Source organism: Rutidosis leptorrhynchoides, chromosome 6 (genome assembly GCF_046630445.1).
Source record: "Rutidosis leptorrhynchoides isolate AG116_Rl617_1_P2 chromosome 6, CSIRO_AGI_Rlap_v1, whole genome shotgun sequence".
In the NCBI taxonomy this organism is placed as follows: domain Eukaryota; kingdom Viridiplantae; phylum Streptophyta; class Magnoliopsida; order Asterales; family Asteraceae; genus Rutidosis; species Rutidosis leptorrhynchoides.
Genome location: NC_092338.1, coordinates 67,830,303 through 67,857,406, shown reverse-complemented (window position 1 = coordinate 67,857,406; position 27,104 = coordinate 67,830,303). Strand labels below are relative to the sequence as shown.

General features: G+C 33.6%; 1 protein-coding gene across 1 annotated transcript; it reads right to left on the bottom strand.

The window, feature by feature from the left end:
• LOC139853722 (uncharacterized) lies at positions 1–25,403 on the bottom strand. The gene is made up of 5 exons (XM_071843087.1): positions 25,122–25,403; positions 24,809–25,047; positions 24,259–24,446; positions 23,295–23,890; positions 1–75 (listed from the first exon to the last, which is right to left on the bottom strand). Exons 1-5 carry the CDS (start codon positions 25,401–25,403, stop codon positions 1–3), a joined length of 1,380 nt encoding a protein of 459 aa, XP_071699188.1.
• Between the last annotated feature and the right edge of the window lie 1,701 nt (positions 25,404–27,104).

The following is a 27,104-nucleotide window of genomic DNA, read 5'->3' as shown; positions in this document are numbered from 1 at the left end:
TCACCAAGAATCACCACTCAACCTCCCACCACCATGATCCTCAATCTCCACGGCATCACCACCATCCATCACCATCTTCTCCGGCAACCATCATCAAGTTTCCATCACTACTTAAACCCAACCAACTGCTCGTATGTTACTACTATTATTTTTTTTTTCTGTTCAGTTGTGCTGTAAATAGCCGGAATAAAAAAAATCACCTTAACCCAATCGCCACTTCCACCATTAACCACCATGAAACAACCAATATTGCTGCTGTACTTTTTATGATTCTTGCTCCCGACTTGAGTCGTTAACCATCACCACCACATACTACTTTAACCTATCCAAATTATTGGTATTGCCACTGCCGTTTTTCTATCTTTCTGTCCAAACAACCGACCAGCGAGTTGCTATTTAGGCTCCTGATACGGTTTTCACAAGGGAAGTTAGAAAAGATGATGATGCTAGGGAATAACGTGGAGTATAATGAAGATGATGACATGATTATGATAATATGGATGGTTTGATTTTATGTGAAGATAAAGACGATGGTAGTTAAAGGACGATGTGATGATGATTATAAATTTTATGATTTTGATTTTATGTGACGAGGTTAGGATGATACGAATGATGCTCGATAATGATATATTACGTTAATGACCATCATGATTTAATGATGATAATGATGTTAGTGATGATGATCACGATTTATGTGTTAATGATATTAACCATGATCTTGATGATGATCATCGTGACAAAGGTGATCATGATGATGAGGGTACCGAGAATGATAATGATGATGAACCTGTTCGAAGATCCAGCAAGAACCGATATATTTGTTTTTTACAATCGACATATGGGCTGCGTTTCTAGCCATTGTAAATGAGTTATTGTTAAAAGATTAATGGACTTTTGCATTGCTGGGCCGAGATCCTATGGTATGTTTTACGAGTTGGGCCGAAGACTTACTTTTAATTGTTGGGCCAAATGTGTATGGGATTTTCGGAATGCAAACAGAACACAGCTTATATATATATATATATATATATATATATATATATATATATATATATATATATATATATATATATATATATATATATATATATATATATATATATATATATATATATATATATATATATATATATATATATATATATATATATATATGGGGCGTGAAAATAATAAGAAAACGGATATGGATGAATGGTTAGGAGCATTTGGTTTAAACGAGGGGTCGCGGGTTCGAGCCCTGTTGTGGGCAATTCTTTTTAGATAAAGCTTTTCAAGGGTATACACACTTTTATTTTCATTTTTATTATTATTATTATTATTAATTATTATTTTTGTTAATTGATATTATTATTAATATCATAAATATTAATATGTTTATTAGAATAATTAAAGTATTATTATTATAGTTATTACTAGAATAACTATTATTATTGTTATTAATATGATTAGAATTATTATTATTATTATCATTAATATTAGAAATTGTATCATTTTATAGATATTAGTATTAGTATCACTTTTGTAACTATTAATATTATTAAACAAATGTATCATTATTAACAATATCATTCTTATTATTAATATTATCATTTTTTAATAAAGTTATTATTATTATTATTAATAAATCATTAATATCATAACTATCATAAACTCTAAAATTGATATTTTTACGAGTATTATTATTAATATCATTGTTATCATCACTAATAGAGTTATTATTAACATAAGTATATTATTAACTTTATTACCATTATTTTTATTAATATTAACTTAGTATAATTAGAACTACTGTTTCGATAAACAAATGAAATACATACATAGAACTATATATAGATATATATAACACATATAATATAACAAAATTTAATATTTTTATACACAAATAAACATATAAAACATATATTTATATTATTAACATAAAAATAAAATAACTAATACATTTATATATATATATATGTGATCAACTACAACTATGAATATTAATAAATATACAAATGATATAGGTTCGTGAATCCGAGGCCAACTCTGCATTGTTCAGTTGTTCAATATAGTCATATGTATTTTTACTACAAAATACATTAGGTGAGTTTCATTAATCCCTTTTTAAATACTTTTGCAATATATATTTTTGGGACTGAGAATACATGCGCTGTTTTTATAAATGTTTTACGAAATAGACACAAGTAATCGAAATTACGTTCTATGGTTGAATGATCGAAACTGAATATGCCCCTTTTTATTAAGTCTGGTAATCTAAGAATTAGGGAACAGACACCCTAATTGACGTGAACTCTAAAGATAGATCTATCGGGCCCAACAAGCCCCATCCAAAGTACCGGATGCTTTAGTACTTCGAAATTTATATCATGTCCGAAGGAGGATCCCGGAATGATGGGGATATTCTTATATGCATATTGTTAATGTCGGTTACCAGGTGTTCAATCCATATGAATGATATTTTTGTCTCTATGCATGGGACGTATATTTATGAGAAATGAAAATCTTGTGGTCTATTAAAATGATGGAAATGATTATTTATGTTAAACTAATGAACTCACCAACCTTTTGGTTGACACTTGAAAGCATGTTTATTCTCAGGTATGAAAGAAACGTTCCGCTGTGCATTTGCTCATTTTAAAGACAGTATTTAGAGTCGATCATCGTAATGGAACCAGTTGTTGGTGACTTCGTCCAGATGGTTTAGGATGGGTCCTTTCACATATCACAAGTTATTCATATATCTAATTCTAACAGTTAATATTCCTTATTATTGTATATCTCCAAATTACGTTATTTAAACAAACACTTTACCATTTATTTCGAATATCGTTAAAAATGAACGATTTCCCAAATCAACGTGAACCTCACAACAGAGACTCGTAATAATATCATAATCTTTAAGGGACTCAATAAATATCTTTTAATTCAATCGTTTGGCATAATCTTTTAACTCCGTAGTTAAATATATCAATCAGATAATCAAACCAATAAGGTTAATGCACAGTATCATTTTCATAACACTTTGTTACGTTTTCAAGTTATAGTATATATATATGTATCTATTTACATATATTTGTTCGCGAATCATTGAGAACAATCGAAGGGTATTTGAATAGTTCAAGAATTTTAGGATTCAACTTCATAGACTTTGCTTATCGTGTCGGAAACGTTAAAGATTAAGTTTAAATTTAGTCAGAAATTTTCGGGTCATCACGGTACCTCCCCGTTAAAGAAATTTCGTCCCGAAATTTGAGTGAGGTCGTCGTGGCTAACAATAAAAATGTTTTCATGACGAATATGTGTTGATAAATAGAATTTTTATCACCGTTGAATAATATGGATAAAAAAAATCCAATTACTCGAAGCGTATGAGGGAAGTTATCGTAATAGAGTGAAATGGAGAATAGAGATTCGTCTTATCTCTTGACATAGTAACGATTGATTTCTGGAATTTAAGGAATAGAAAATCTTCATAATTTAAATAAGATTTGATTCTTCGGAATTTAAGGAAATTAGGATTTCCTTTGATTAAATGCGTAATCTGCCTCGATTGCTATATATGATATTTTGCTATAAATTGACCTCTTCCGTTTTATTTATTTTCACCACTCCTATAATCGTCTTCCTTATTTCATACTTACAAAAGATTTGTGAAAATGCTTCATCCAGTTCTGATTCTTGATATTTTCTTGGCTATCATATCATTCATTTTCTTTTTCATCTGCCACAAGAGGAGGTTATTTTCTTCTACTATTACCTTAGGGTTATATTGTTTTTCATTCTCCCGTGTCTTTATATTGCTATACGCATTGATACACACGGTTTGTAATTTCGGGGTTGTTTTCGGGCTTTATATTTTTCATTATATTTCGGAGCTTCATGCTTTTGTTTTCTCTTCCCGACTTTAAGTCAAGCGAATAATGGTCCAGAATTCGTAGGTATGAATTCCAGAATGAACATAATTAATATTCTAAGAAAGAAACGGTAATGGCACAATCTGACTTGTCAAATTACCAGAATACCTAGAAAAAGACCGAATCATCAAGAAAATATTTTCTTGATATATTTAGAGGTTAAATAGAATGAAAGATTTATGTAACATGATTCATGATGAGGGTATGATCTGTGAACCTTTATCACGTTCCATTAGAAACTCAGCATGACTTACTGTAATATAATCACGTTGATCAAATGTCATTATATTATACTAACTCATGCTTCAATTCCCAACACTACTTCAAAAACATCCATTTTTCGAAATTTTCAGAAATTAGAAACTAAAATAGTTTCTTTTATGATGTAACACAGATAGCGTGAAGAGATAAATAATTTCGGATGATAATAGTTATGAAGATATCTTCAGAAATATCGAAGATATTTATAACGAAAGATATGATAATATCTTAGAATTTCTAATATCAGAGGATGATGAAGAATATTGTCTGCAAGGGTTTAGATTCAGAAGCAAGGTATTCGTTAATGGCTTCAGCAAATACCGAATCATTTGGATTCTTGGAAGGCAGGTTTCGTCTTTGTGATTTATCCACAGCCTCCTTCATACTTTGCTCAATCCGTTTTCCAGTTCCAAACCTTTTCTTTTTCTGAGCTTTGCCAACACACTATTCTTTATCATCAAACTTTTTACTGTTAAGGTCTTTTACAGTTTTTGCTGCTTCATCAGTACTTTTCAAAATTTCGAGAACTAGTTCGCGGTTTAAGGTGTTTTTCAGAAACTTCACATTCGAAGTAAGTAAGTCTAGGAGATAGACATTATATGTATATATATAACTGTTGGCATAGAATTGCTGTGAAATTCGAAATACTGATTGCTAATTCCCGGTAGTTGGTATGGTAATTACCGTTACAAGATGTGGATGAGTACATGATAGGGTTTCAATGAACAATTATAATGGTTTTTCGGAGAGACTTTAAGTCACATATTAATGAATTTGCTGGTACATTAACTGTTAATGTGGTGGAACATGAAAGGTTCTCCGGTAACAAAAATGTATATGCCAAAGTTACGAGTCTGAAAGGTCGTCGTTGACTGGTTGAACGGTTGATAATACTGGATACTTTGAAAAGGATTTGCAAGGTTATTTTCGGTAAAAACAATGCTAATGGATCTTGAACAGATTTAAAGTCAAAGTATAGCTTTGAAAGATGTAGAGATCTAAGAATAATGTCACCGGTTCAGAGTTATGACTTGGATTCTGATCCGTCAATATCAGAATATGTAATTGAATTTGTATGAAAACGATTGTATATCATTGTGAGCATTGTTAATAATTTTTGAATCAAAGTTGAAGAATGTACAGTGTAACATATTAATTGCAAACTTAAATATTTCTCGGGTATTACCTACCCGTTAAAAAAAATTTCACAATTAATACTTTGTACAAAGAATTTTCGTTACAGTCTTTATGAAAATATCTGTATGTATATTTTCTTTAGATGTAATACAGATTTAATGAGTTAATATCATATTAAGCTTATTTGATTTTTGGCTTAAATTAGAAATGAATAATCTTCAAAACATTAGAGATTACCTAATATTCGCGGAGTATTTCACTAATGAAATTAATACTTCATTATTTATTCTTATTAATATTCCTCGGTGAAGGATGTTGATGCTCGTGGAATTTTTGTAAACCTTACAAGGCACAGATGATGTTTTCTGGAAAGTTTCGAGTACATCGAAAATGAAAATGTAAAATCAATTATGTAATTGAATAATACACTTGGTTTATTAGGAAATGGAATTCATTGAGTTGAAACAGAGATTGTAGTTAACGATTGTTAAGTCATTAACGAAGGATGTATAGCATATTAGTAACATGAACTAACCGAGTAGTACCTACCAGTTATGATTCACATGTAATAGCTTAGTACGAAAAGATTTATTTTGTTTTCAAATTTCACACACACACACACACACACACACACACACACACATATATATATATATATATATATATATATATATACATATAATTTCTTCAGGGAAAATGAGTTAATACTTCATAACTCGTTGATACAATATACGCGTTGTTGATTTGTGATGATGTTGGTGATTATGAAATTGGCGGAACTTGTAGTGCTACAGGTTTTGCCGGTGTTGGTGATACTAACGATACTGTTGATGCTGCTGGTAAAATAATTCTAGCTTGTAAATCGTGCACCATTCCGGTCAGGGTTTCTACTCTTCCTTCTATCATTTCGGTCCACTCATCTGATTTACGGTTACGGCTGGAATAAGTTATCTCTAAGACTTTAGAGATTACATAATCGCTGCATAATATTTCTCCAATGAAATTATGAATCAATACTTCATCGGTTATTGTTGTTGGTACTCCTTGGTACCTATGGTACGTATGATGTTGATATCCGAGGTATAGATTGTGATGTTGAGGCGTGTGATGGGGATGTTATTGTTGGTGGTGGTAATGGTACTGTTGGTGTTGTTATCGGTGGTACTGTTTATGCTGCTGGTGCTGCTGCTGGTGTTTGTAATCCTTGCACCATATTCTCCAAAGCCACTATCCGAGCACGAAGCTCGTTGACTTCTTCTATTATACTGGGATGATTGGCGGTTCGGACAAGTGGATGAATAAGATTTACAATATTGGATATTACATAGTCGTTGCGAGCTGTTCTGGAAATGAGGGTGAAAATGGTGTTACGAACGGGTTCGCCGGTAAGTGCTTCAGGTTCTTCGCCAAGAGGTGAATGTGGTGGATGGAAGGGATCACCTTCTTCTTGTCTTCAATGATTAAGTAGATTACGAACCCATCCCCAATTCATCCAGAATAGATGATGGCTAATTGGTTGATCCATTCCAGTTACACTGTCTTCGGAATTCAGGTGAATATCCATATCGGAATAGCTGTCAGAGTTTAAGGAATTTGAACTAGATACGGGATCCATCTTGTATAATTAGGGAGATGATTTTTGATATGAATTAGATTATAGAATTTAGTTTGGTATTCTTCAATACATAATTTACATATGTATATATAATACCAAATTCCATAAATCACGGAGAAATTTTCGGAAGATGTCAGGAAAAGTTTACAGTAACAGATACGCTAAGATATGAATTTTGTCCATATACTATTCATGCAATCAATGCAGTAAAACGTGTCTAAACTAGGAATGATAAGTATGTAATTTCCGACAAGAAATGATAAGCAAAACTTTTAACATGCAGACACGGTCGAAGTCCAGACTTACTAATGCATCTTAACAACTATCAGTTAGACACACTCATATAAGACCTGGTTCGCTAGGACCAACGCTTTGATACCAACTGTGACGATCGCTCCAAATCCATATGGACGAACACGTCCTTCATCGATTTCATTGCGAGGTATTTGACCTCTATATGATACGTTTTGTAAACATTGCATTCTTTTGAAAAGGCACACCATAAATTGTAGTGACCCGAACTTTTCCATGTTTATATATATTAATTGAGATTGATATTTACATGATTAAATGTTTCCAACATGTTAAGCAATCAAACTTGTTAAGACTTGATTAATTGAAATATGTTTCATATAGACAATTGACCACCCAAGTTGATCGGTGATTCACGAACGTTAAAACTTGTAAAAACTATATGATGACATATATATGGATATATATATATAGTTAACATGATACTATGATAAGAAAACATATCATAAAGTATATTAACAATGAACTACATATGTAAAAACAAGACTACTAACTTAATGATTTTTAAACGAGACATATATGTAACGATTATCGTTATAAAGACATTTAATGTATATATATCATATTAAGAGATATTCATACATGATAATATCATGATAATATAATAATTTAAAATCTCATTTGATATTATAAACATTGGGTTAACAACATTTAACAAGATCGTTAACCTAAAGGTTTCAAAACAACACTTACATGTAACGACTAACGATGACTTAACGACTCAGTTAAAATGTATATACATGTAGTGTTTTAATATGTATTTATACACTTTTGAAAGACTTCAATACACTTATCAAAATACTTCTACTTAACAAAAATGCTTACAATTACATCCTCGTTCAGTTTCATCAACAATTCTACTCGTATGCACCCGTATTCGTACTCGTACAATACACAGCTTTTAGATGTATGTACTATTGGTATATACACTCCAATGATCAGCTCTTAGCAGCCCATGTGAGTCACCTAACACATGTGGGAACCATCATTTGGCAACTAGCATGAAATATCTCATAAAATTACAAAAATATGAGTAATCATTCATGACTTATTTACATGAAAACAAAATTACATATCCTTTATATCTAATCCATACACCAACGACTAAAAACACCTACAAACACTTTCATTCTTCAATTTTCTTCATCTAATTGATCTCTCTCAAGTTCTATCTTCAAGTTCTAAGTGTTCTTCATAAATTCCAAAAGTTCTAGTTTCATAAAATCAAGAATACTTTCAAGTTTGCTAGCTCACTTCCAATCTTGTAAGGTGATCATCCAACCTCAAGAAATCTTTGTTTCTTACAGTAGGTTATCATTCTAATACAAGGTAATAATCATATTCAAACTTTGGTTCAATTTCTATAACTATAACAATCTTATTTCAAGTGATGATCTTACTTGAACTTGTTTTCGTGTCATGATTCTGCTTCAAGAACTTCGAGCCATCCAAGGATCCATTGAAGCTAGATCCATTTTTCTCTTTTCCAGTAGGTTTATCCAAGGAAATTAAGGTAGTAATGATGTTCATAACATCATTCGATTCATACATATAAAGCTATCTTATTCGAAGGTTTAAACTTGTAATCACTAGAACATAGTTTAGTTAATTCTAAACTTGTTCGCAAACAAAAGTTAATCCTTCTAACTTGACTTTTAAAATCAACTAAACACATGTTCTATATCTATATGATATGCTAACTTAATGATTTAAAACCTGGAAACACGAAAAACACCGTAAAACCGGATTTACGCCGTCGTAGTAACACCGCGGGCTGTTTTGGGTTAGTTAATTAAAAACTATGATAAACTTTGATTTAAAAGTTGTTATTCTGAGAAAATAATTTTTATTATGAACATGAAACTATATCCAAAAATTATGGTTAAACTCAAAGTGGAAGTATGTTTTCTAAAATGGTCATCTAGACGTCGTTCTTTCGACTGAAATGACTACCTTTACAAAAACGACTTGTAACTTATTTTTCCGACTATAAACCTATACTTTTTCTGTTTAAATTCATAAAATAGAGTTCAATATGAAATCATAGCAATTTGATTCACTCAAAACGGATTTAAAATGAAGAAGTTATGGGTAAAACAAGATTGGATAATTTTTCTCATTTTAGCTACGTGAAAATTGGTAACAAATCTATTCCAACCATAACTTAATCAACTTGTATTGTATATTATGTAATCTTGAGATACCATAGACACGTATACAATGTTTCGACCTATCATGTCGACACATCTATATATATTTCGGAACAACCATAGACACTCTATATGTGAATGTTGGAGTTAGCTATACAGGGTTGAGGTTGATTCCAAAATATATATAGTTTGAGTTGTGATCAATACTGAGATACGTATACACTGGGTCGTGGATTGATTCAAGATAATATTTATCGATTTATTTCTGTACATCTAACTTTGGACAACTAGTTATAGGTTACTAACGAGGACAGCTGACTTAATAAACTTAAAACATCAAAATATATTAAAAGTGTTGTAAATATATTTTGAACATACTTTAATATATATGTATATATTGTTATAGGTTCGTGAATCAACAGTGGCCAAGTCTTACTTCCCGACGAAGTAAAAATCTGTGAAAGTGAGTTATAGTCCCACTTTTAAAATCTAATATTTTTGGGATGAGAATACATGCAGGTTTTATAAATGATTTACAAAATAGACACAAGTACGTGAAACTACATTCTATGGTTGAATTATCGAAATCGAATATGCCCCTTTTTATTAAGTCTGGTAATCTAAGAATTAGGGAACAGACACCCTAATTGACGCGAATCCTAAAGATAGATCTATTGGGCCTAACAAACCCCATCCAAAGTACCGGATGCTTTAGTACTTCGAAATTTATATCATATCCGAAGGGTGTCCCGGAATGATGGGGATATTCTTATATATGCATCTTGTTATTGTCGGTTACCAGGTGTTCACCATATGAATGATTTTTATCTCTATGTATGGGATGTGTATTGAAATATGAAATCTTGTGGTCTATTGTTACGATTTGATATATATAGGTTAAACCTATAACTCACCAACATTTTTGTTGACGTTTAAAGCATGTTTATTCTCAGGTGAATATTAAGAGCTTCCGCTGTTGCATACTAAAATAAGGACAAGATTTGGAGTCCATGTTTGTATGATATTGTGTAAAAACTGCATTCAAGAAACTGATTTCGATGTAACATATTTGTATTGTAAACCATTATGTAATGGTCGTGTGTAAACAGGATATTTTAGATTATCATTATTTGATAATCTACGTAAAGCTTTCTAAACCTTTATTTATGAAATAAAGGTTATGGTTTGTTTTAAAAATGAATGCAGTCTTTGAAAAACGTCTCATATAGAGGTCAAAACCTCGCAACGAAATCAATTAATATGGAACGTTTTTAATCAATAAGAACGGGACATTTCAGTTGGTATCCGAGCGTTGGTCTTAGAGAACCAGAAAATTTGCATTAGTGTGTCTTATCGAGTTTGTTAGGATGCATTAGTGAGTCTGGACTTCGACCGTGTTTTCTTTAAAAATGATTGCTTAACATTTTTGTTGGAAACTATATATTTTTAACATATGAATATTATGTGATATATTAATCTCTTAACGTGTTTGATATTATGTGATAGATGTCTACCTCTAGAACAAGTCCCATTGACTCACCTAATAATAATGAAGAGTCAAATGTAAATTGGAATGATTTGTGGACTGATTCACAAGTTCCCGAAGAGGAACCGGAAGAAGAGTCGGAACCGGAAGAAGAATCGGAACCGGAAGAAGAATCGGAACCGGATGAAGAAATAGAACCGGTGGGGGAAATAATAAAACGGTTAAGTAAAAGAAAATCCTCAACCAACCGACCAAAGTTAATTATGGTCAATGGTGTTTCCGCCAAGGAAGCAAAATATTGGGAGGATTACCAATTCTCCGATGAATCGGATTCCGACGAGAATTCCGATGATGTTATAGAAATTACCCCAACTGAATTTAAAAAGGAAAAAGAAAATAATAAGGGAAAGGGCATAAAAATAGAGAAATTTAATTCCAACCCCGATGAACTTTATATGTATCGTCAACCCCCGAAGTCCTTAAGTTGTAACAATGACCCGGGAACCTCTAAACCACCAGGTTTTTCTAAACCAATGTGGACAACGACGGCTCGTATTAGGGGAACATCATATATCCCTAGAAACTTGGCAAAACGAACCAAAACCGAAGAAGAAGAAACGAGCGAGTCGGAATAAGATAGTTGTATTCGTGTGGTGTAATATATGTAATATAGTGTTCTTATGCTTTATGATATATGTAAAAATTGCTTGTATTAATAAGTATTTTTTTATGAAACTAACTCTTGTCTATTTTACAGTTTAAAAACACAAAATGGATAGACAACCCAATATTTTAAGAGACCTACCCGGAGACATGATTGATGAAATCTTGTCTAGAGTCGGCCAGAATTCTTCGGCACAACTATTTAAGGCGAGATCAGTTTGTAAGACATTCGAAGAACGTTCCAAGAATGTCTTGGTTTATAAGAGACTTTCGTTTGAAAGATGGGGGATATCACATTGGGAAACCCATAAGTTACGATGTGTTTACTTTGACGCATATATTGCGGGGAACCCAAATGCTATTTTACGCAACGGGTTAAGAAATTATTTTGACTCAATATATCCGAATATTGGACTTCGTGATTTAGAAAAAGCGGCTAACATGCAACATAAAGAAGCATGTTATGCTTACGGATTAGTAATGTTCGCTTCTCACCAAAGTGAGAACAAGAACATCGGGCTACAACTATTAAACAAAACGTTTCCACAAGTGACGGAGTCGGTAATTGGGGTAAGAAATGAGGTTTTTAGATTATTACGGGACTATTGGACATTACGTAACCCTCGTCCCTTTGATGACGTTACAACACGCTGTCTTATCAACGGCCATAACGGTTATGTTGCACAAGACCAAGGATGGGAAGTAGTCCTAGTAAAACCAGAATGCATGACTTGTTTCTGGACGTATGAATTACGTGTCTTTATTGCCTTTGCCGAACGACTTGTGTACTAGCTAGAATTGTCTTCACAACTATCTTGTATCAAAGTTATTGTGTGCTATATTTCATGCTTTATGTAAAATAAGCGGTATTGTAAGTTTGTAAAATATTGTATAAAAGTTTGAACGCGAAATATTATTACAATCAGTTTTTCATATAGAATTGTAGTAGTTGAATTGTATATTAGCTACTAAGTATGAACTTAACGGGTAGGTACTACCCGAATTTAAACTTATAAAACGCTAATATGAAGAAAAAGCTTTTATAAATGAGTTCATATTATGCTACGAAATACTATTAACTACTCTTAATATTCTGTATGATTAACTTGTTCCATTTAACTATTTTGAAGGAAATGGCACCGACTACTCGACACACCGTGAATATGAATGAAGAGGAATTCCGTACTTTTCTAGCTTCAAACATAGCCGCAGTACAGGCTGCGCTACATACCAACAATAACCTTGGATCTAGCAGTACAGGAAATCGTGTAGGATGCACCTACAAAGAATTCACTGCCTGCAAACCTTTGGAATTTGATGGAACCGAAGGACCGATCGGATTGAAACGGTGGACCGAGAAGGTTGAATCGGTGTTTGCCATAAGTAAGTGTACTGAAGAGGACAAAGTGAAGTACGCTACGCATACCTTCACAGGTTCTGCGTTAACATGGTGGAATACCTATCTAGAGCAAGTGGGACAAGATGATGCGTACGCACTACCGTGGTCAGCATTCAAGCACTTGATGAACGAGAAGTACCGTCCCAGAACCGAGGTCAATAAGCTCAAGACAGAACTTAGAGGGTTACGAACCCAAGGATTTGATATTACCACGTACGAAAGACGATTCACAGAATTGTGCCTATTGTGTCCGGGAGCATTCGAAGATGAGGAAGAGAAGATCGACGCGATTGTGAAAGGATTACCGGAAAGAATCCAAGAAGATATAAGTTCACACGAGCCCGCCTCCATACAACAGGCATGTAGAATGGCTCACAAACTAGTGAACCAGATTGAAGAAAGAATTAAAGAACAGACTGCTGAAGAGGCCAATGTGAAGCAAGTCAAAAGAAAGTGGGAGGAAAATGGTGATAAGAATCACCAATACAACAACAACAGCAATTACAACAATAATCGCAACATCAATCGCAACTACAACAAACGGCCCAACAACAACAACAACAACAACAACAGCAACTACAACAATCATCCCAACAACAATAATAACCGCAACAACAACAACAATCAGAAGCAGCTATGCCAAAGGTGTGAAAAGAATCACTCGGGGTTCTGCACCAAATTTTGCAACAAGTGTAAAAGAAATGGTCATAGCGCGGCGAAGTGTGAGGTCTACGGACCAGGGGTTAATAGAACGAAAGGAACAAATGGTGTCGGAACGAGTAATGGCGGAGCAAGTAGTGTCGGAGCAAGTTATGCCAATGTAGTTTGTTATAAATGTGGAAAACCAGGCCACATTATTAGAAATTGCCCGAACCAGGAGAACACGAATGGACAAGGCCGTGGAAGAGTTTTCAATATTAATGCGGTAGAGGCACAGGAAGACCCGGAGCTTGTTACGGGTACGTTTCTTATTGACAATAAATCTGCTTACGTTTTATTTGATTCGGGTGCGGATAGAAGCTATATGAGTAGAGATTTTTGTGCTAAATTAAGTTGTCCATTGACGCCTTTGGATAGTAAATTTTTACTCGAATTAGCAAATGGTAAATTAATTTCAGCAGATAATATATGTCGAAATCGAGAAATTAAACTGGTTAGCGAAACATTTAAGATTGATTTGATACCAGTAGAGTTAGGGAGTTTTGATGTGATAATCGGTATGGACTGGTTGAAAGAAGTGAAAGCGGAGATCGTTTGTTACAAAAATGCAATTCGCATTATACGAGAAAAAGGAAAACCCTTAATGGTGTACGGAGAAAAGGGCAACACGAAGCTACATCTTATTAGTAATTTGAAGGCACAAAAACTAATAAGAAAAGGTTGCTATGCTGTTCTAGCACACGTCGAGAAAGTACAAACTGAAGAAAAGAGCATCAATGATGTTCCCATTGCAAAAGAATTTCCCGATGTATTTCCGAAAGAATTACCGGGATTACCCCCACATCGATCCGTTGAATTTCAAATAGATCTTGTACCAGGAGCTGCACCAATAGCTCGTGCTCCTTACAGACTCTCACCCAGCGAGATGAAGGAACTGCAAAGCCAATTACAAGAACTTTTAGAGCGTGGTTTCATTCGACCAAGCACATCACCGTGGGGAGCTCCTATTTTGTTTGTCAAGAAGAAAGATGGTACATTCAGGTTGTGTATCGACTACCGAGAGTTGAACAAACTTACCATCAAGAACCGCTACCCACTACCGAGAATCGATGACTTATTTGATCAACTACAAGGCTCGTCTGTTTATTCAAAGATTGACTTACGTTCCGGGTATCATCAAATGCGGGTGAAAGAAGATGATATTCCAAAGACTGCTTTCAGAACACGTTACGGTCATTACGAGTTTATGGTCATGCCGTTTGGTTTAACTAATGCACCAGCTGTGTTCATGGACCTTATGAACCGAGTGTGTGGACCATACCTTGACAAGTTTGTCATTGTTTTCATTGATGACATACTTATTTACTCAAAGAATGACCAAGAACACGGTGAACATTTGAGAAAGGTGTTAGAAGTATTGAGGAAGGAAGAATTGTACGCTAAGTTTTCAAAGTGTGCATTTTGGTTGGAAGAAGTTCAATTCCTCGGTCACATAGTGAACAAAGAAGGTATTAAGGTGGATTCGGCAAAGATAGAAACTGTTGAAAAGTGGGAAACCCCGAAAACTCCGAAACACATACGCCAGTTTTTAGGACTAGCTGGTTACTACAGAAGGTTCATCCAAGACTTTTCCAGAATAGCAAAACCCTTGACTGCATTAACGCATAAAGGGAAGAAATTTGAATGGAATGATGAACAAGAGAAAGCGTTTCAGTTATTGAAGAAAAAGCTAACTACGGCACCTATATTGTCATTGCCTGAAGGGAATGATGATTTTGTGATTTATTGTGATGCATCAAAGCAAGGTCTCGGTTGTGTATTAATGCAACGAACGAAGGTGATTGCTTATGCGTCTAGACAATTGAAGATTCACGAACAAAATTATACGACGCATGATTTGGAATTAGGCGCGGTTGTTTTTGCATTAAAGACTTGGAGGCACTACTTATATGGGGTCAAAAGTATTATATATACCGACCACAAAAGTCTTCAACACATATTTAATCAGAAACAACTGAATATGAGGCAGCGTAGGTGGATTGAATTATTGAATGATTACGACTTTGAGATTCGTTACCACCCGGGGAAGGCAAATGTGGTAGCCGATGCCTTGAGCAGGAAGGACAGAGAACCCATTCGAGTAAAATCTATGAATATAATGATTCATAATAACATTACTACTCAAATAAAGGAGGCGCAACAAGGAGTTTTAAAAGAGGGAAATTTAAAGGATGAAATACCCAAAGGATCGGAGAAGCATCTTAATATTCGGGAAGACGGAACCCGGTATAGGGCTGAAAGGATTTGGGTACCAAAATTTGGAGATATGAGAGAAATGGTACTTAGAGAAGCTCATAAAACCAGATACTCAATACATCCTGGAACGGGGAAGATGTACAAGGATCTCAAGAAACATTTTTGGTGGCCGGGTATGAAAGCCGATGTTGCTAAATACGTAGGAGAATGTTTGACGTGTTCTAAGGTCAAAGCTGAGCACCAGAAACCATCAGGTCTACTTCAACAACCCGAAATCCCGGAATGGAAATGGGAAAACATTACCATGGATTTCATCACTAAATTGCCAAGGACTGCAAGTGGTTTTGATACTATTTGGGTAATAGTTGATCGTCTCACCAAATCAGCACACTTCCTACCAATAAGAGAAGATGACAAGATGGAGAAGTTAGCACGACTGTATTTGAAGGAAGTCGTCTCCAGACATGGAATACCAATCTCTATTATCTCTGATAGGGATGGCAGATTTATTTCAAGATTCTGGCAGACATTACAGCAAGCATTAGGAACTCGTCTAGACATGAGTACTGCCTATCATCCACAAACTGATGGGCAGAGCGAAAGGACGATACAAACGCTTGAAGACATGCTACGAGCATGTGTTATTGATTTCGGAAACAGTTGGGATCGACATCTACCGTTAGCAGAATTTTCCTACAACAACAGCTACCATTCAAGCATTGAGATGGCGCCGTTTGAAGCACTTTATGGTAGAAAGTGCAGGTCTCCGATTTGTTGGAGTGAAGTGGGGGATAGACAGATTACGGGTCCGGAGATTATACAAGAAACTACCGAGAAGATCATCCAAATTCAACAACGGTTGAAAACCGCCCAAAGTCGACAAAAGAGCTACGCTGACATTAAAAGAAAAGATATAGAATTTGAAATTGGAGAGATGGTCATGCTTAAAGTTGCACCTTGGAAAGGCGTTGTTCGATTTGGTAAACGAGGGAAATTAAATCCAAGGTATATTGGACCATTCAAGATTATTGATCGTGTCGGACCAGTAGCTTACCGACTAGAGTTACCTCAACAACTCGCGGCTGTACATAACACTTTCCACGTCTCGAATTTAAAGAAATGTTTTGCTAAAGAAGATCTCACTATTCCGTTAGATGAAATCCAAATCAACGAAAAACTTCAATTCATCGAAGAACCCGTCGAAATAATGGATCGTGAGGTTAAAAGACTTAAGCAAAACAAGATACCAATTGTTAAGGTTCGATGGAATGCTCATAGAGGACCCGAGTTCACCTGGGAGCGTGAAGATCAGATGAAGAAGAAATACCCGCATCTATTTCCAGAAGATTCGTCAACACCTTCAACAGCTTAAAATTTCGGGACGAAATTTATTTAACGGGTAGGTACTGTAGTGACCCGAACTTTTCCATGTTTATATATATTAATTGAGATTGATATTTACATGATTAAATGTTTCCAACATGTTAAGCAATCAAACTTGTTAAGACTTGATTAATTGAAATATGTTTCATATAGACAATTGACCACCCAAGTTGATCGGTGATTCACGAACGTTAAAACTTGTAAAAACTATATGATGACATATATATGGATATATATATATAGTTAACATGATACTATGATAAGAAAACATATCATAAAGTATATTAACAATGAACTACATATGTAAAAACAAGACTACTAACTTAATGATTTTTAAACGAGACATATATGTAACGATTATCGTTATAAAGACATTTAATGTATATATATCATATTAAGAGATATTCATACATGATAATATCATGATAATATAATAATTTAAAATCTCATTTGATATTATAAACATTGGGTTAACAACATTTAACAAGATCGTTAACCTAAAGGTTTCAAAACAACACTTACATGTAACGACTAACGATGACTTAACGACTCAGTTAAAATGTATATACATGTAGTGTTTTAATATGTATTTATACACTTTTGAAAGACTTCAATACACTTATCAAAATACTTCTACTTAACAAAAATGCTTACAATTACATCCTCGTTCAGTTTCATCAACAATTCTACTCGTATGCACCCGTATTCGTACTCGTACAATACACAGCTTTTAGATGTATGTACTATTGGTATATACACTCCAATGATCAGCTCTTAGCAGCCCATGTGAGTCACCTAACACATGTGGGAACCATCATTTGGCAACTAGCATGAAATATCTCATAAAATTACAAAAATATGAGTAATCATTCATGACTTATTTACATGAAAACAAAATTACATATCCTTTATATCTAATCCATACACCAACGACTAAAAACACCTACAAACACTTTCATTCTTCAATTTTCTTCATCTAATTGATCTCTCTCAAGTTCTATCTTCAAGTTCTAAGTGTTCTTCATAAATTCCAAAAGTTCTAGTTTCATAAAATCAAGAATACTTTCAAGTTTGCTAGCTCACTTCCAATCTTGTAAGGTGATCATCCAACCTCAAGAAATCTTTGTTTCTTACAGTAGGTTATCATTCTAATACAAGGTAATAATCATATTCAAACTTTGGTTCAATTTCTATAACTATAACAATCTTATTTCAAGTGATGATCTTACTTGAACTTGTTTTCGTGTCATGATTCTGCTTCAAGAACTTCGAGCCATCCAAGGATCCATTGAAGCTAGATCCATTTTTCTCTTTTCCAGTAGGTTTATCCAAGGAAATTAAGGTAGTAATGATGTTCATAACATCATTCGATTCATACATATAAAGCTATCTTATTCGAAGGTTTAAACTTGTAATCACTAGAACATAGTTTAGTTAATTCTAAACTTGTTCGCAAACAAAAGTTAATCCTTCTAACTTGACTTTTAAAATCAACTAAACACATGTTCTATATCTATATGATATGCTAACTTAATGATTTAAAACCTGGAAACACGAAAAACACCGTAAAACCGGATTTACGCCGTCGTAGTAACACCGCGGGCTGTTTTGGGTTAGTTAATTAAAAACTATGATAAACTTTGATTTAAAAGTTGTTATTCTGAGAAAATAATTTTTATTATGAACATGAAACTATATCCAAAAATTATGGTTAAACTCAAAGTGGAAGTATGTTTTCTAAAATGGTCATCTAGACGTCGTTCTTTCGACTGAAATGACTACCTTTACAAAAATGACTTGTAACTTATTTTTCCGACTATAAACCTATACTTTTTCTGTTTAAATTCATAAAATAGAGTTCAATATGAAATCATAGCAATTTGATTCACTCAAAACGGATTTAAAATGAAGAAGTTATGGGTAAAACAAGATTGGATAATTTTTCTCATTTTAGCTACGTGAAAATTGGTAACAAATCTATTCCAACCATAACTTAATCAACTTGTATTGTATATTATGTAATCTTGAGATACCATAGACACGTATACAATGTTTCGACCTATCATGTCGACACATCTATATATATTTCGGAACAACCATAGACACTCTATATGTGAATGTTGGAGTTAGCTATACAGGGTTGAGGTTGATTCCAAAATATATATAGTTTGAGTTGTGATCAATACTGAGATACGTATACACTGGGTCGTGGATTGATTCAAGATAATATTTATCGATTTATTTCTGTACATCTAACTTTGGACAACTAGTTATAGGTTACTAACGAGGACAGCTGACTTAATAAACTTAAAACATCAAAATATATTAAAAGTGTTGTAAATATATTTTGAACATACTTTAATATATATGTATATATTGTTATAGGTTCGTGAATCAACAGTGGCCAAGTCTTACTTCCTAACGAAGTAAAAATCTGTGAAAGTGAGTTATAGTCCCACTTTTAAAATCTAATATTTTTGGGATGAGAATACATGCAGGTTTTATAAATGATTTACAAAATAGACACAAGTACGTGAAACTACATTCTATGGTTGAATTATCGGAATCGAATATGCCCCTTTTTATTAAGTCTGGTAATCTAAGAATTAGGGAACAGACACCCTAATTGACGCGAATCCTAAAGATAGATCTATTGGGCCTAACAAACCCCATCCAAAGTACCGGATGCTTTAGTACTTCGAAATTTATATCATATCCGAAGGGTGTCCCGGAATGATGGGGATATTCTTATATATGCATCTTGTTATTGTCGGTTACCAGGTGTTCACCATATGAATGATTTTTATCTCTATGTATGGGATGTGTATTGAAATATGAAATCTTGTGGTCTATTGTTACGATTTGATATATATAGGTTAAACCTATAACTCACCAACATTTTTGTTGACGTTTAAAGCATGTTTATTCTCAGGTGAATATTAAGAGCTTCCGCTGTTGCATACTAAAATAAGGACAAGATTTGGAGTCCATGTTTGTATGATATTGTGTAAAAACTGCATTCAAGAAACTGATTTCGATGTAACATATTTGTATTGTAAACCATTATGTAATGGTCGTGTGTAAACAGGATATTTTAGATTATCATTATTTGATAATCTACGTAAAGCTTTCTAAACCTTTATTTATGAAATAAAGGTTATGGTTTGTTTTAAAAATGAATGCAGTCTTTGAAAAACGTCTCATATAGAGGTCAAAACCTCGCAACGAAATCAATTAATATGGAACGTTTTTAATCAATAAGAACGGGACATTTCATAAATGAATATTTAAATCAAAGGTTTTCGACATCTGATGATTTCTACATATAGACAATCACCATAAATAATAGTTTACAACAGTACTTCCGTTGACAATGCAGTCAAAATAAGATACATGGTGATGATTTGGTGAATGCAACGTTTCCTTGAAAAATATGCCATGTAAGACTCCATGCACATAGCTTGTCTAACATATAAGCAAACAGCAGAAGACTTCTAGGGAACCTGAGAATAAACATGCTAACAAGTGTCAACACAAAGGTTGGTGAGTTCATAGTTTTATAGTTTCATATAATCTGTATATAAGGTGGATCACAAGATTTCAGTTGTTTTGTCCAGAAACATTTATCAAAATATTCTACAAGATTAAGCACCCTGGTAACTAAACTTTAACGTTATAATAAGTACCCCTGTTTTAACATACATGCAACCAACATGTACAATACACGCAATCCAACGTGTACTAAACTCACATAGCATACGTCTGTTCTTTAGTTCAAGCTAGGGTTTCTATACCCGGAACAGACAGGGATGTCAAGCCCTATGGATCCATATACAACTACTCGCGTCCACCAGTTCTTATAACCGGCAGTTACTAGTTACCAAAGCTAAGGGATTTTCGGTTCAAACTCGGTGTAGAATTAAGTATGTACTTGTATCCATTGCGTTTAAAATAAAGGGCATGTATTCTCAGCCCAAAAATATAGATTGCAAAAGCATTTAAAAGGGGAGCAAATGAAACTCACCTTAGCAGCATATAAAGTTGTTCACCAAAATGTGATCGAAACTCAGATTACCAAATAACCGTAGATCTCAACCTAGAGAACATTTGTTGGTCAATAAATGTCTATCAAGCTAGGTCAGGTCATAGTGTATCACAATCCTAATGCTCGATATCGACATACAAAAGTTATCCAAAGTCGTTTCAAAAAGTCAATTTTGACAGTTGTTTAACAAAATGAGACGTACCTTATATAAGGATTCATTTACTCGGCTGGTAATATTTAAAAATCCATTTTATCAATCTTGTAAACAAGTTGTTTAAATCTTAATTGCAAATTCATAAGCAATTCCAATTAACGTCAATTATAATTCAGTTGATCATATCTTTTAATCCGTTCAACGAAACTATTCGATGTCTAAATGAAAAGTCATTAATTTTTTGCCAGCTTTCCAAAAACATGTATATCATATACCTTTTACCAGTAATATATGTATTTAATTCGTGATTCATTATAAACTGTTTAGTGATGAAATTTAGCATACAAACATGTATAAATATATATACTCGAGCACTAGACATGGATACACAATTAATATATAAAATATAAAATATGAGTGCTTACGTATCAGTATTGAGATTCAATATTGTAGGAAAGTACGTAGACGTAACGGAGATGATAAACACTAGGTTTGATTCACAAATATACTCCCGAACATTACCCATAACCTCCTTGGCAATAACCCATAATTTCCTTAGCTCTATCTCGCTTGAAAACCATTTTGAAAGTGACACGCTCATAACCTAGTCGTAGTATTTTATGTATAATACTAATTAATAATATTAATAATAATAAGAATAATAAGATTAATAATAATATTAATCTTAATAATAATAATAATAATAATAATAATAATATAAATATAAATATAAATATATATACGAGTGTAATATGTATGTGTGCAAAACTGGAACAAATTCGACTGAATTTATAGATGTGGCCTGATTTCCAACCCCATGCGATCGCATGATTTTTAGGGATCAAGGCCATGTGATCGCATGGCCCTCTGATCCAGCTCACAAACTTTTGTTTTCTTGTTTGTCGACATATTTATTTATTAATATATAATATATATAATTTATATTAATTAATTATATATTATATTATATTCTCGTGAATAGTTGACTTGAAATTTTCGTTCCGATGTCTCGTACGTTGTCACTCGACTTATGCCCCGATTCCGGTTTCTCGAACGCATTTTCGTACGTTTAGAAAACTTGCATTTTACGTTTCGTGTCACGTACCTTTGTCAAAATATAGCCTTAAATTATCCCTAAACTATACCACTCAAAGTATATATTAAACTTTCGAGTGTTTTGGTCATTTACTTCTATAAATCATTGTCTCGCTATTTGTTAATATATATATATAATAACAATTTGTTTTATGACCATTTTAATATTATATTTTATATATTTTCAATATTAATATATACGTTTTAAAATACATATCACAAGTTATTCATATATCTAATTCTAACAGTTAATATTCCTTATTATTGTATGTCTCCAAATTACATTATTTAAACAAACACTTTACCATTTATTTCGAATATCGTTAAAAATGAACGATTTCCCAAATCAACGTGGACCTCACAACAGAGACTCGTAATAATATCATAATATTTAAGGGACTCAATAAATATCTTTTAATTCAATCGTTTGGCATAATCTTTTAACTCCGTAGTTAAATATATCAATCAGATAATCAAACCAATAAGGTTAATGCACAGTATCATTTTCATAACACTTTGTTACGTTTTCAAGTTATAGTATATATATGTATCTATTTACATATATTTGTTCGCGAATTGTTGAGAACAATCGAAAGGGTATTTGAATAGTTCAAGAATTTTAGGATTCAACTTCATAGACTTTGATTATCGTGTCGAAAACGTTAAAGATTAAGTTTAAATTTAGTCAGAAATTTCCGGGTCATCATACCATAAAAGTGTCCCATGAAGAAAAAAGGCATGTCACAATCAAGCCAAACACGAACCTTTTGCCATAAATCTTTTACAACCGAACAATCGAAAAAAAGATGATCACGGGTTTCAACACCATTATTGCACACCGGACACACAATAGAATTAATCTCTATCCCTTTTGCGGAGAGGTTCCAACGAACGGGGAGAGAATCAAGTCTAAGGCGCCATAAAAATATGTTGACTTTTCTCGGTAAGAATTTAAACCAAATTGTTTTCACATGTGAAGAAGGTAGCGCTACTTGATCAATACCTTCCCTAGCAGATTTAACCGTGTACAATCCATCGTTGCTCAGACTGTACAACCATCTATCATCACGATCAGCGAGTTGACAGAATGATAAGCAACATCGAAGGTCATTGACCAATTGTTCATTCCGGCTACCGATCGATTCCCTAGACCATAAGAACTGCCATTCGCCATTCATCCATTTGTCAGCAATACAATCATCTTTACACATATCCAAATGATAAAGACGATTAAAATGAGAAGCTAACGTGGTATTACCGCACCAAACATCATGCCAGAAACTCGTCTTTCTACCATTACCAATGTCCATTCTGAAAATATCCGATGGTACTAGACCATCATTCGTGGCTTTACTGCAGGCTGCAACAATGTTACCACAACAACTAAAACAAAATACCGTGACGTTTAAAATCTTATTACCATGAATCGACCTAATTAATTTCACCCAAAACTCATCCGGGTTTGTTATAAAACGCCATCTCCACTTATTAATCAAAGCTAAGTTAAAAGCTTTTAGACTTCCCACATTGAGACCACATTTGTCAAAAGATGCTAGAATTTTATCCCATTTCACCCATAATATCTTTTTAGTGGAGTCGTTGCCACCCCAAAAAAATCTTTCCCTGATTGATTCAATCTTTTTAATGATTGTTTCGGGACTTTTAAATAAAGAAAAGTAGTAAATTCCGAGACTCCCAACACATATTTCACTAAAGTCAAGCGACCACCTGAAGAAATGAGGCTAGCCTTCCAAGAAGATAATCTTAACCGAAACTTGTCAATTAAAGGCTCCCAACTAGATTTTAACTTCATATTTGATCCGATAGGGATACCAAGATAGTTTGTCAGGAACGAACCAACCCTAGTACCAGTAGCATTAGCAAATGAGGTCACTTCGGCTGCATTCACACCAATGCTGAAAACATGCGATTTAGTAACATTAATTTTTAAGCCCGAAACCAAAAAGAACACCTCTAAAATAACAAGAATACGTTTTAGCTCCAGCAAATTCCAATCCAAAAGAAGAATACCGTCGTTCGCATAAAAAAAAGAGATATTCTCATATTATCAACACCGACTCTAATTCCCCGAATATAGTTACATTCCATGGCCTGATGAAAAGTCAAATGAAGACCCTCCATAAAAATAATAAACAAGAACGGGCTAAGCGGATCGCCTTGTCTCAACCCTCGTTTAATAACAAATTCACGAGTCGGGCTGCCATTAATGAGGACGGACGTTTTTGCCGACTCAAGGCACCCTTTGATCCATGTGTACCATCTTTTACCGAACCCCATGGAAGATAACATAAAGAATAAATAGTCCCAATTAACGGAGTCGTAAGCTTTCTCGAAATCAACCTTGAAAAGCAATTTTTTCTTATTATTAGTTTTCGCCCACGACAAAATCTCACTCAAAATTAACGGTCCGTCAAGAATCTGTAGACTAGAAATAAACGCAGATTGCACGAGACTTATAATTTTATCAATAATACCAAGTAACCGATTCGTAAGAATCTTCATGACAATGTTGTAGAAAAAACCTACTAACGAAATTGGTCTAAAATCTGTGATAAGAACCGGTTTTTTACCTTCGGGATAAGCGAGAAGAAAGCCGATTTGGCTCCATGTGGCATAATACAAGATGAGAAAAACTTGCGAATGTCCCTACATAAATTAGTCTTGAATAAATCCCAAAACTTTTTGATGAAACGGAACGAAATTCCATCCGGCCCGGGAACCTTGGAACTCCCGCGATTCCACACCGCGTCTTTTATCTCTGAATCATCCAATTCCCTTTCAAGAAAATCAGCTTCGCCGCTAGTAAGCTTGTATTGTGGTTCGACATGATTAAAAACAGCCCCTGTATTCATAACATCAAACTTGGATTGATAAAAGTCTGTGTTCAGCACTCTCTGCAGTACTTTCTAGAAGTGTTGTAAAAAACCCGGTTATTCGCTGATTAATCCCCGATTAATCATTTTTAAGAGTAATCCGTTCCGATTTCCAAAAATCCATTTAATTAAACGGTCAACGTCAATTGATAGGTCAAAAACGAATTTGGTAATCAAAGTCGGTCAAAGTAAAAAATAGTTAACATTTTAACATGAATTTATACTTGAACTTTATAGTTTTTGAGCAAAATAAATAATTTTAGACAATTATGTTAAAGTTTATTTTTATATTTATGGTTTTTTTCTATATTTACACATAATTTTCAAAATTTAATATATAAATGTATAAAGTACAATCCGATTAATCCTCGATTAATCCCCAAATTACCGATTAATCCTTCTAAAGTCCCGACCGATTAATCCCTGAATAGCGAATTTTGCAACCTTGCTTTCTAGTATTATTTGGCAGTTGCTAACCCCTTTTAATTGCAAGTGATGAACTATAAGACGTGGCTAATGTTTCAATGCCAAACACCAATTACATGAAATACGGCAACAAATAAGGTATCTTGCATTCAAAATATATGTTTATACAATTTTTTTGGACTCAATGAGAAGAGTAACGATATATCCTCCTGCAACACAGAACGTGCTGAAAGTCTGAAGAGATGAGAAGAATGGCACATCTATATGTTTTGAGCGCGCGCATTATAATTATTTTTTTGTTTGTTTCATATAATATGTGTTTTCACAATTAGTTACTTATCGTTCTATAATTGGATTAGAGTTGACATCAATCCAAAATTAAGATTTGAAAGTTAAATGTGGCACAATTTATTTTGTTAGGTATATTTAGAGAAATGCTACTTTAGTAACATATTGTAGATACTAGATTATAACATTTTCAGTTGGATAATGACAGTTTTCATAGTTACTATCGCAGCATTATGTTAAAAAGAAGATAAGAAACTTGAGATGTGAAATATTGCACCACAAGTTTTGAAGGGAATAACGATAAACAAAGTTCATGTGCAGTACTTCAAATACAATAATGGTCCCCCAATTGATCCCTAAAAGGCAATTTCTCATTCCCAATGTTGTCACGAAATTACAAATGATGTCACATGCAATTTATTCCTTAACTAAATCAGTTTGTTCTGTTTCAGGTCTGTAGTTATCGTAGCATCATAAATTCAATTTTCAAAAAAAGAAAAAATATATACATCAAAAGTTTGTATTTCGTCCTTGATCTATATGATTAACATCTACATTTTATCGATCTCCATCACCATTATATGTACCTTCTGCAACCATGTGACGTTAACACAATTTTGTTTTTGACGTTAATACAAAATGGTGCCCAACGGTTCCCCATGTACTTTGTGTCATGAGATAGGGAGAGGTCATGGGTTCGATCCTTACGGATAACATGATTTTCTTTAAAACAATTGAACACCAATAATGCTGGTATATATTGACCTTACAGGGAGGTTCTACTGGATTCGTTCACGGACCTCTACCCAGGAACACTGCCCGAATAGATGTGTTCCCGGGGACCGTCGATCGGGTTCGGGCTTCCGCCCGAACGTGTGTGCTACGTGCAAATGATGAGGGTATATATATATATATATATATACACACACACACAAAATGGTGCATACTTTACATAAGCGAAGTTAT

What these genes read in the sequence shown, in the direction of transcription:
- LOC139853722 (XM_071843087.1), bottom strand. Translation starts at nt 25,403, where the DNA reads ATGAATACAGGGGCTGTTTTTAATCATGTCGAACCACAATACAAGCTT. An exon ending in ATGGGGTTCGGTAAAAGATG is followed by an intron (nt 24,447 to 24,808) that starts GTACACATGGAT and finishes GCATGTTTTCAG; the next exon opens with CATTGGTGTGAATGCAGCCG. An exon ending in TAAAAGATTTATGGCAAAAG is followed by an intron (nt 76 to 23,294) that starts GTTCGTGTTTGG and finishes TTGCCGGAGAAG; the next exon opens with ATGGTGATGGATGGTGGTGA.